General features: G+C 49.0%; 1 protein-coding gene across 1 annotated transcript; it reads right to left on the bottom strand.

Annotated features, from left to right (window-relative positions):
- Positions 1–2,781: 2,781 nt before the first annotated feature.
- WBP2 (WW domain binding protein 2) lies at positions 2,782–11,422 on the bottom strand. The gene is made up of 8 exons (XM_064151006.1): positions 11,298–11,422; positions 9,409–9,517; positions 8,713–8,848; positions 7,098–7,190; positions 6,789–6,905; positions 5,789–5,905; positions 4,622–4,698; positions 2,782–4,444 (listed from the first exon to the last, which is right to left on the bottom strand). Exons 1-8 carry the CDS (start codon positions 11,354–11,356, stop codon positions 4,391–4,393), a joined length of 762 nt encoding a protein of 253 aa, XP_064007076.1. The 5' UTR covers positions 11,357–11,422; the 3' UTR covers positions 2,782–4,390.
- Between the last annotated feature and the right edge of the window lie 763 nt (positions 11,423–12,185).

Below are 12,185 nucleotides of genomic sequence, written 5' to 3'. Positions count from 1 at the left end.
TTCCACCCATGTTGAGCCCATTCCAGAACAGAGCACAGCTCCCAGTTCCCACCAGGGAGATGGTAATGAGGACTATTGAAACCAAATCTGGGTTTTCAGGTTCTAAAGAGTGGGGCAGGAATTCTCACAAGCATCTCTCTGGTCAAAATCTGCACTCTCCTGAACCCTGGTGCTCCACTCAACACTGAGCCTTGCTGTGGGACTTGCCCTGCTTGATGCCCTCACAGCTTCAGCATCCTCAAAATGTACTTCAGTTCTCATTGGAGTGCTCCAAAGAGCAGGCTGAGAAGACCATGATAAATAAAACATTTATAGAATAGAATCATAGAATGGTTTGGGTTAGAAGGGACCTCTAAAGATCATAGAATCAACCAGGTTGGAAGAGATCTCCAAGATCATCCACTCCAACCTAGCACCCAGCACTGTCCAGTCAACTAGACCATGGCACTAAATGCCTCATCCAGCCTTTTCTTGAACACCTCTAGAGACAGTGACTCCACCACCTCCCTGGGCAGCCCATTCCAGTGCCAATCACTCTCTCTGTGAAGAGCTTCCTCCTAGCATCCAGCCTATGCTTCCCCTGGCACAACTTGAGACTGATCACATAGTCTAACCCCCCTGCAGTCAGCAGGGACATCAGGCCTCGTCTTGAATATCTTCAGGGATGGGGCCTCAACTACTCCCCCTGAGCAACCTGGGGAGGGACTTTTTAGGCTGTCAGGTAGTGATAGGACTGGGGAAAATGGAACAAAGCTAGAAATGGGTAGATTCAGACTGGATGTTAGGAAGAAGTTCTTCACCATGAGGGTGCTGAGACCCTGGAATGGGTTGCCCAGGGAGGTGGTGGCAGCCCCATCCCTGGAGGAGTTTAAAGCCAGGCTGGATGAGGCTCTGGCCAGCCTGCTCTAGTTGTGAGGTGTCAATGCCCAGGGCAGGGGGTTTGGAACTAAATGATCCTTGTGGTCCTATGATTCATGCTAAAGAACCCTTGTGTTATCTTACAGCCACGTTAAAGAATGCTCTGTATTTTGACTTGCCTCTTCTTAGCACTCCCATAGATCATCCCAAGCTCTAGCCTGGGGGAATGGGGACATTCACCAACAAGCCACTGCCAAAAGCCCACGTCTCCAAAGCTGCTGATTTAGCTCACTCACACTCGTGTTGGGAAAGAGCTGTATCATTTCTTCCATCCTGACTCATCCTCTCAGCATAGTTTCCTTTTTCCAGGCAGCAAACCCCATGGTTTCTCTGCAGATCTTACCACTCACCCACCAGTGGAAGAGGCACTCAGCTCGAACCACAGAGCCAAGTCCTCCTCCGAGCAGATTTCTTCTCTCAAGCAGACTTGAGGAAAGAGTTAAAAGAAGCCTCTTGTTTGTTCTGATGGTCGGCATGAGCGCTGCAGTTCGTGGTGCTGGATGTGAGACCTGGAAACTCTGTGCAGCCTGTCATAGAATCATAGAATCAACCAGGTTGGAAGAGACCTCCAAGATCATCCAGTCCAACCTATCACCCAGCCCTAACCAATCAACTAGACCATGGCACTAAGTGCCTCATCCAGTCTTTTCTTGAAGACCCCCAGGGACGGTGCCTCCACCACCTCCCTGTCTAGGAGCAGAGGGTGACACTGGGAGGGAGGCGTTTTACAACAGAGCAGACCTCAGGGAGGCTTCTGCAGCACCTCACAGTTGGGCTGATGTGATCTGGGAAACCTCAGTCTGAAGTAATTTAACTCACAAACCAGGATTTATTAGACTCCTACTGGGCTGTAAAATTTTTATCTCTTAATGCTTTCCCTCCTCTTGCTACAGAAAACAATCCCGAGTGACTTAACATGCAATAAACCAGTCAAGTAGGAGGACATGAGAGTCAAAAGACTCGTAGGAGGGTGGAGTCTGGAAGATGTCCACAGCTGATCAGGGAGTTCAAGAGAATTAAGGCAGCTGGTGGCAGCCCGGAAGAAGAATGAGGCCAAACAAGGTTTGGATGTTACCTGCAGGGCAGCTTCTGAGTAACTCTTTCAACGTGTGGCAGTGCAGAGAGGAGGGACTCACAGAATCACACAGAATGGCAGGTGTTGGAAAGGACCTATGGAGATTATCCAGTCCAACCCCACCTCAGCAGCCACAAGAGCAGATCCCACATGTAACACGCTCCTCCCCTCTCCTGGAATACTGTGCCCAGTTCTGGGCTCCCAGGTTCAAGAGGGACAGGGAACTACTGCAGAGTTCAACAGAGAGCTATGAAGATAGCTAAGGGCCTGGAACATCTCTTATGAGGAAAGGCTGAGAGACCTGGGGCTGTTTCATTTGGAGAAGGCTGAGAGGGGACCCTATCAGTGTCTACAAACATCCAAAGGGTGGTTGGGAGGAGGATGGAGCCAGCTTCTTTTCAGTGATACCTAAGGACAGGTCAAGGGGCAATGGACACAAACTCAATCACAAGAAATTCCACCTCAAGAGGAGAAAAAAAATCATCTTTCCTTCGAGGGTGCTGAAGCCCTGGAGCTGGCTGCGCAGAGAGGCTGTGGAGCCTCCTTCTCTGGAGACCTTCCAAACCCAGCTGGACACATTCCTGTGGAGCCTGCCTAAACGCCTTGTGGTAGTTTGGGAGTTCAACCCTCAGACAATTCACCAGACTCTGCAGGGGGTTGGATTCTACAACTTCTGGAGGTTCTTTCAACCCCTAACATTCTGTTTAATTCTCCCCCTCCCCACCCAAAGCTACCAAGTCACCACCGAGCTTGCATCCTCCCAGCCACAAACACACAAACACTGCTACTTTTCAAGCTGATTTCTCTTTACTTCACAGTCTTGGCAAAACAAATCTGCATTCAAGAGGTCATCTGACATGAATATATTAATCAAACATCTCCAAAATAAATATATCTTTTTAAAATAACCATTTCTTTACATCACTGCAGGAGCAATCCTAGAAAAGTCATTGCACAGACAGCAGTAGTTTGATTAATCAGCTGGACTCAAAACACAAATCAAAGAGGAGGTGGGGATTTTTTTTTCTCTCCAAGCAGGCTGCATGCAGCAAATCTCAGCAGTTCCCTAGCACACGATCCCTCCTCACACTTGCTGGGAAGGATTTTGGATCTCAGAGCTGTTCAGAAGTCAGCAAAGTCCCTTTTGTGCAAAGCCTTGTACAACATCAAGTTTTACAGCCCGGATTCTGCTCAGCCCTGCAGAGCTTCTGCGTGCTGGAGCCATTGCTAATGAAATCAATGAATCAGTGCAGGCAGGAAAACCTCCTTCAAGCTGCTGGGAAGTAAATTCACAGCTGGCCCAGGAACACCAACAACACTCAACAACGTTCACAGAGGCAGCCCAGACGTACCAACAGCTTGTTCCTTCCTACCTTCTGCATGTTCTCTCAAGTGCTTTCAGGGCAGCAGGACAGCAGCTATGTCTTCTCCCCATTAACTATTAGTTCACTGGTTACATCACAGCATTAAGATGCTTCACTGGCCAAAAAGTGTTAACTTGTGTGACAGCAGAGATAAAAAAAGTGCATTATAGAAAGGGAATAAGCAGGACTTGGTGACCTCAAGCCCACATCTCTAACTGGAAAAGAGAGACAACAGAGAATAAGAACTAAATGAACCTTGAGGTCCCTCCAAATCCTGACAATTCTGTGATTAGCATTCTCATATGACCTGTAACTAATTAGATCCTTCTATTAGCACTAATAAGATGCTACAGAGAGGTGTGTTTCCTTAAGGGGAGCTGGTCAGCAAGAAAATTTGGAGGGCCACCAGGTTATTCACTAAGAGTGTCAGAAAAGCTACAGCTAAAAAAATCCAAACCCAAGAAAGCTTAGTAGAGATGTGGAAAATGTAACTGATACACATTGCCTTTGAGGTGCCAAAGGTTCCCTCTGAAGCCCTTTCTCAGCAGCAAAGGGAAAACTTGGATGTACTCCTCTGGGTTGAGAGGAATACCCAAAGACCTGTGCCCAGAGATGCTCTTGGCTGCACACTAAGTTAAATCCAAGTCACCCTCTACCCCCCCTCCAAGAGCTCTGTTTCCAGGTTATAAGCACGTTAATTGTCAGTTTGGAGCAGCTGCTTACTTTGAAGAGGTCAAATTTCAGTATTCCAAAGAAAGAGATGTAATTAAGAGATGAAGAGAACCTCCAGTTCCAGCAGTGCTGTGCAGAGGGAGAGAGGAACACCTCGGCAGCACAGCAAACCCTCAGAGCTCTGTGAGGTGACCCAAGCTGCTGAGATCTTTCCCCTCGCTCTGCACAGATCTACCACTAGAGTCCCTGAAAGCTACGTTGCCTCGGGGGAAGGCTCTACTCAGTGCTATGGACCGTGCCCCAGGATTCTGCCAAAATGGAAAGGAAGCAATGAGTTGTGGAGAAGGACTTCTGTGTTTGTTTATTGGTTTTTCTTGTCCTCTGGTGGGAAATATGGAGGAGGGGGTGGCTGGTCCTGAAATAAAGACAGCAAAAGAATTTCAGTTTATGATTAAGACAAAAGGCAACACAAACCCCAGAAAAAAAAACAGCAAAACAAATTCAGACAGACTTTGCTGTGTCACTGAGAAACACAACTGCTAAACACACAGCTGGGCTCACACTGCAAAGACTGGAATGAGGCAGGACTCACCGTGGGCATGTAGACATTGTGTGGGTTGACAGGGCTGTAGTAAGCACTGGCAGCAGCTTCAGCAGCCTTCGCTTCAGCTGTCACAGGAAGAGAAGTTACAGGTTTGGTGACACTCAGAGAACTTCCACAACCTGCCAAGAATTCTATATACTCCTGGCCATCAGGTGTTACTAATCAACAACTACTTGAGTTGCAAAGTGGCTACAACAACCAGGACATTGAGCATTGTCTGTCCCAGTTGCCACAGGATTGGCAAGTCCAGCATGAAGCAGACCAAGATTTCCTTTGGAAAGGTCACCTGGGACTTGCCCATTGGCCAGTTAATAAATGCTAACAGCTGCTCTGCCTGCACACAGACAATACCCCTTAAAAAGGCAGTCAAATGATCCTTCTTGGGAGTGCAAACACAAGACAAAATAAAAACCAGGACAAGTTTATAGCAGCTCAGGGGTTTCACACTTCAAAAATGACAATTCATGAAGATAATCCAGATCTTCTTTTTCTGCAGAATGCAAAACTCTTGTAGAAGCATCTGGATCAGTGCCACTTTCCAAGTAACAGTTCAGAGAGGATGAGTTCTTTATTCAAACCAAAGAGAGAAGTTAAATCCTTAGCCAGACAAATACCCTTTACCAGTGACAGACCTACAGCTGGGTCCAACCAAAGCTCCTTTTAAAACCACATACAAAATTGTTTCAGTAAATCCCAAATGAGTGGAAATTAAGACCAGGATTTCCCCAGCTCCTTCCCATCATCTATTCCTCTCTTCCACAACGTTTAGGTAAAAGCAGCCTGGTTATACAGGGGAAGGGGGAGCCACATTTGCTAACTAAAATGGCCTAGGGACACATATTTCCATCATTCTCTTTGCAGTCACCTATCAGAGCAAGATGATCCCAACAAGAGTATTTTTATTGTCACAAGAATAAATCCAGCTGCAAAATACCCACTGATGGCATCTAGTCTGGAGAGAATGACACTGGCTTCCAAAGTGAGCTGGATACACAAGGCTAGAGGTTAGAGGAGCTCCCCAATCCCTCTGCTAAGTGATTTTACCTTCTAAGTGGCACTTCTAAGTTGACTCTAAGGTCCCCCAAAGAGGTGACAGGCTCTGCCTCATGGGTAGCAACCCCCTTGTGAGCTAACTCACCTGAAGATACTCCTTACCTGCAGGAGTGGAGGGCAGGTCTGGACCACTGACAGGGGGTTCCATGGGCCCTGGGTAGGGTGGGGGTGGAAGCTGCATGTAACCCATGTCCCCAGGTGGAGGTCCAGGATAAAACTCTGTCAGAAAGGGAAAAAAAAACAAGAAAGATTTAACATCTCTGGGTAGGTCACAGCACACAGCCAAAACCATGCTGAGGACAAACAGAACTAGGTCAGAAACTGAAGTTTCACAAGGTATTGGATCCAAGCTAAGAGACTTGGTAAAATTTGTGTTTCTCCCTCTTTTTACCTATTTGAGAATAGAATCATTTTAGTTGGAAAAGGTCTGTAACATCATCAAGCCCAACCATTATCTAACTACCAAGTCTGGTCCTAAACCATGTCCCTCAGCACCTCCATGGCTTTTAATCACCTCAAGGGATCAGGATTCAAGCATCCGTCCGGGCAGCCTGTTCTAGTCTTTGAGAACCCTTTCAGTGAAGAAGTTTCTCCTCATGTCTGGCCTAAACTTCTCCTGGTGCAACCTGAGGCCATTTCCTCTTGCCCCATCACTTGTTACATGTTACCAGAAGACACTGACCCTCACTTGGCTCCAACCTTCTTTCAGGGAGATGTAGAGAACCAGGAGAGCTCCCCTGAACTTCCTTTTCTCCGGTCTAAACAATCCCAGCTCCCTCAGGTGCTCCTCACCAGCCCTCTTCTCCTGATCCTTCACCAGCTTGGTTGCCCTTATCAGGACACAGTCCAGTACCTCAGTGTCCTACTTAGAGAGAGGCCCAAACCTGAGCCTATTATTCGAGGTGGGGCCTCACCTGTGGCCAGTACAGGGGAACAACCACTTGCCCACTCCTGCTGGCCACACTATTGCTGACACAAGCCAAGATGCTGTTGGATTCCCTGGCCACCTGGGCACATTGCTGGCTCATCTTCAGCTAATATCTACCAACACCCCCAGGTCCTTTCCTGCTCCTAACTCCCCATGCCCAGCTCCCAGCCTTACCAGGAGGAGGTGGTGGGTAGGGATAGCCCCCATTGGCTGCAGGCGGTGCGAAAGCATAGGATCCATTTGGCATATAGGAGTAGCCATAAGCTCCGTTGGGAATTTCACCTCTGGAGACTGGAAAAGCAAAAGCAGCTCATCAAACCACCCAGCCTGCATCAAACACAGGCCAACAGCTCCAGTCAACACAACATCTTTAAAGCAAGCAAGTTCCAGGTGCAGCCTGAAACCCACATGGATTTGAATCCAACCTGCTGCAACCTAAACCTGCCCTTGCTGGGAGGTGGAGACTCAGGCAGACTGCCCTACCTTGTGATGCCACCTGCAGCATACGCTGCCCAAACTCGATAGCACCCCCAGCTGAAAAGGTCAGCTTGAACGTGGCAGATCCTTCCCAGCCACCTGCAGGGAGAAAAGACAGAATTCAGAAGCAAGGAGAAGCCATTTCAGTGCTGTTCAGCTTCCTTGCTTTATCTACAGATGCCCTGTATGTAATTCTTTAAAGAGCTTATCCCAGAATGCCAAGGAAAAAAATGCAAATGAAGTGGCAGAGTCACCCCAGCACCAGAAAAACTCACATTGGGGTATTTTCAGGTCAGGAGACACCTGAAGAAGAAACATCAACAGGGAGACCTTCAAAAGCTTTCTACAGTTGTGCCTGTTACCACATCAGCTGGTGACAGAGCAAGCTCAGAAGCCCTGGATTTGCTCTAGCTGTGTATAAGATCAGTGCAGAAGACAGGGATTTGGTTAATCCTGTTGGCTAAAAAGCCTTTTTCAGCTACACCTAACTGTCAGCTAGAAATTAGTTTGGGAGTCTGAGTGCCCCATCAAGCAAAGAGCTTAATGAAAAGCATGGTCTGCATAAAGCCACTGGAGTCTGTGGGAGATGAAATTTCAAGTGAGGATAATAATAATACATTAAAAAAAAAAAGTAGTGACATCTCATTACAGACTGAAAAGCAGACACAGCCCAGAGTCCCAACAATGCATCAAAGCAGGCACTGTGGCAGTGCTCAAACAGGCACATGGAGATTAAAGTGCCTTTTGAGCTGAACCAGACTCCCATGGCTGTTACAGCAACATCCTCTTTAAAAGAGATGGCCTCTGGGGAAAAATCACAAAGATTCAGCTAAAGCCATTTGCCTTTCACAGTTGATAGTGTGTCATTATTGCTGGAGGGTCCCACTTTGCTGCCATACAGATGCCACAGTGCTGGTTTCAGGATTGCAGACTGAAGTCTCCTCAGCACTGCACTGTGACTGCAATGCCACAACTAAGAGTCCCATTGGAGCTGGAGGTGAAAGGGTTTACTGAACTGTGTGCCTTTAGTAAAAAGGGGATGCACAGAACAGTGATTAAAAACACTATTCTTGGAATAATCTACCACAGCCTTCTCATTAAACCTAATATGAAACCACTTCTTGAGGATTCCCTAGTTTCTAGACACTCTGTTTCTTCCCAAGTGTCCCTTTGGCTGCTAAGGTTCACCAGAGTAATAGTGTGCATGAGAGATGGGGAGCATTGCCCTAGATCTGCACCTGAAAACCCAAAGAGTTCCAGAAAGAAACACAAGGCTTGGCTACAGGAGAACCTGGATGGTGAATTCACAGGTGACCCAAACTAACCAAAGCAAAAAGACATCCTTGCTTTTGCTGACTCTGGTGCTTGCTTTCTGAGATCATGTGGCCAAATGAACTCCATTATTTAGTGCAGAGGGCAGGCAGGAGAGCAGGTGCAGAACAGATTTGTTCATTGCAAGTGTACAGGCAGCAGGTAAAGGGAGTGTTTTTAGCTGCTAGTTTCAAAGAAACACATTCTAGCAGCACTGTAAAAACCTATCTGGGCAGCACCAAATGGGTAACTCTGGATACCTGCTTTGCAATGAATTGTGCAGCTAAGACAGAGAGCATGCTATACATACCTCCTGCCTCTGCTTTCACTGTACCCTTGATATAATTTGCCCCAAAGACAGGCTGCTTTATCTCACAATCTTTCAACAGATAAAAGGGCATCATGAAAGACTGCAGAGCATCCTTCCCTTTCGACACAAAGATAACCTGCAAAGAGAACAACATGGCAAAGGCTGTTTAAAACAAATAGGAAACACAGCCCCTCTTTAATATCCCAAGAGCCTTTAGATGGACTAAAACACCCTCCCACACCTGAAGCTCCTCATCAATCCTGTGAGCCAAAAGCTACAGAGAACAGTCACACAGGTACAATCTGAAACCTTCAGGCAATAAAGCCTTCCAGGCATAGACTACCCTTGCTCAGATAATTACCCTTTCCCAGCCTCCAGAGAACTCACTGCAGCACACAGCTTATGATTTAGGAGCTGTGCTGTTCCATTCAGCATTTCCAGACCACTGCTAATTCCCAATCTTGGAAGATGCCTGATGGACTAACCAGCAGCCTGTATAAGAAGTAATCAGATTTATTGCCTTTTGACAAATGGATAAGCTACACAATGAATTCATAATGCTCCCCAGAGGCAGAGGAAGAGCCATACTGCAAGGGGTCATAGATTATCCTGACTTGCATGCATGGAGGCCATTTAAACACAGAATGACAAGGAGCCCTTACCTCCTTACACAAGACAACACTTTTTACTACTCACTCGGTAGGGAGTCAAGAAAACACTCCCTTTCTTGGTCCCTTTGAAGGCATCAGGCATGGGCTCGATGTCACTGAAGGTAAATTCTACGTGATCATAAGTCATCAAAACACTGCAAGCAAGATAAGAAAAGAGATGAAGTGTGACAGGGCCATAGCTCAAGGCAGAAGGGCAATGTACATGCAGCAACCGAAACTACCTTTGCCCTCAGGCCAGTGCTCAGCAGACAGAATCAGTCTGGCTTTGCATGGATTTGGGTTTTTTTTGTTGGTGGTAGAGCCCCTCAAGTAGAATTGGCTGCTTGTTCCCAGCCTTGTGCTTCCTCCTCAATGTGCCTGTGTAGCCAGGCAGTGAATTCAGTCACTTGAACTGACCAAGACCTTGAGACACATCAATATTTGTATGTTTTTTTAAATTTGTGTTGCATTTCTGCTGAATCAGTTCCCTAATTTGGTTCACCACAAGCAACACAACAGAGGAAGGGCTGCTGAAGCAGGAGCTGCTCAGGCTGGCTTATGCAACACGGCTGTCAAAGGTCTAACCACAGCTTAAGCGTCTGTGTCACAAAAATGTGATCAAGAGGAACGCCCCTTTCTCGTCACTAGGCTTCCTTACCCCGTGCTGTCTGCTTCATTCTCAATTAGAAACTGACCTGACTGCAGCCAGTGCAATCCCCTTGCATGAATGCAGCAGCTAACTTGCATTAACATAACACCATCAACATCAGAGACTCTAATCCCTAAAGCTGGAGAAACTTCCTGCACTGTTATCTTTGGCAGCTTATGTTACCATCCTCAGCCACTTGTCTTTCCCTTCTGCTAGCAGGTACCTGTCACACACAGTATCACAGTATCATCAGGGTTGGAAGAGACCTCACAGATCATCAAGTCCCTCCAGCAAACGCTCCTGAAGGCCACTGGAACCAGCAGCCCTGTTCAGACCGCAGCTAAATCAACCACCACAAGCAGCCTGGGCTGCTCCTGAGAGGTAAGTCCTGATCCAAGGCAGGCTGACAACTGGCAACAGTCAACTGCCAGTTGCTTGTTTTGGTGAACACAAATTTAAGCCCCAAAGTTGATCTTACTAAATTCTTCCAGGAAAGGTCACATGCCAAATGGAAGCCGGGCACAGAATTCCTATACCAATGTTTAACTGGCCTCATGGAAAGAAGCTCTGAAGAATGAACTACTCCTTTGTCTCAGAAGCAGGTGACTGCCACGTCAGACCTGAAGTGTGTTGGCAGACACAGAGGGTGAGGACAGCCCATTGCCGTGCAGACAGAGGCAGCTCTGTGCAGGCTTTCCGTTTCCATGGTTATATCCCAGCACCTTCTCCCAACACTGTTGCTCCTTCCCGAACACATGGAGGGGGGGGGGCGTGGGCAAGGAACCCAGCGAACCAAACAGGGCAGGCACTCTGCAAGCTGGCAGCTCATGAACAGGGGCACACTGCAGGTGCAGCAGCCGGGCGGGGAGAGAAAGGGAAGATCTGGGCGCAGGCCAGCATCACCTGGCTGGAGGCTGAGCTCTGCCAGCCCTCACCGAGCACCCGGGGCGAGGCTGGGGACCGCAGTAACAGCCAGCAGCTGGCGATGGAGGGGGCAGGCAGGACGCAGATGGGAGCACGGCTTGGGGAGCAGGAGAAGCCAAAAGCTAAGGCCCAGTAGAGACCCAAAGGCAAGGGGATACTTACAGCCCCCATAGGGATATGAGTTAAGGCCAGGCCCAGTGACGAGAGAGTTAAACGGCCCCGTGCTGCCCCATCCCAGGCCTCTCGGCACCCCAGAGCCCTTCCCACACGACGTCTCCCACCGAGTGTTGGGATGAAGGGGAGACGGCAGCTCCCCGCTGCCTCCCGGCGTCTGCTGAAGGATAAAGGGGATGGCAACTCACTTCTCGCTGTTGTTAACGATGACGCCGCCGCCCTCGGAGTGATTCCTGTTCAGCGCCATGGCTGCGGCCGCTGCCGCCTCCTCCTCCTCCTCCTCACAGCGACGAGCTGCGTCTGCGCCTGCGCAAGAAACAGGCTCCTGCCATCATGGCGGAACGGCGCGCGCGGGGCGTGCTGGGAGTTGTAGTCTTTGACCGCACAGCCCCCACGCTAAGATGTGCCTGGAGCGCGCGGTGCATGATGGGCGTTGTAGTCTTCAGCACACCCGCGCACCAGTGACCGCCTGCTAAGATGTGCCTGGAGCGGCGCAGTGCACGCTGGGAGTTGTAGTCTTTGGCACACCCGTGACCGCCTGCTAAGACATGTCTGGAGCGCATGGTGCATGCTGGGAGTTGTAGTCTTTGGCACACCTGTGACCGCCTGCTAAGACATGCCTGGAGCATGCAGTGCGTGCTGGGAGTTGTAGTCTTTGGCACACCCGTGACCGCCTGCTAAGACATGTCTGGAGCGTATGGTGCATGCTGGGAGTTGTAGTCTTTGGCACACCTGTGACCGCCTGCTAAGACATGCCTGGAGCATGCAGTGCGTGCTGGGAGTTGTAGTCTTTGGCGCACCTGTGACCACCTGCTAAGATGTGCCTGGAGCACGCAGTGCACGCTGGGAGTTGTAGTCTTTGGCACACCCGTGACCGCCTGCTAAGACATGCCTGGAGCGCACGGTGCATGCTGGGAGTTGTAGTCTTTGGCACACCCGTGACCGCCTGCTAAGATATGCCTGGAGCGCGCGATGCACGCTGGGAGTTGTAGTCTTTGGCACACCCGTGACCACCTGCTAAGACATGCCTGGAGCATGCAGTGCGTGCTGGGAGTTGTAGTCTTTGGCACACCCAT

This window comes from Pogoniulus pusillus, chromosome 11, assembly GCF_015220805.1.
Source record: "Pogoniulus pusillus isolate bPogPus1 chromosome 11, bPogPus1.pri, whole genome shotgun sequence".
In the NCBI taxonomy this organism is placed as follows: domain Eukaryota; kingdom Metazoa; phylum Chordata; class Aves; order Piciformes; family Lybiidae; genus Pogoniulus; species Pogoniulus pusillus.
The sequence above is the reverse complement of the archived record's forward strand: the minus strand, read 5'-3'. Positions and strand labels throughout refer to the sequence as shown.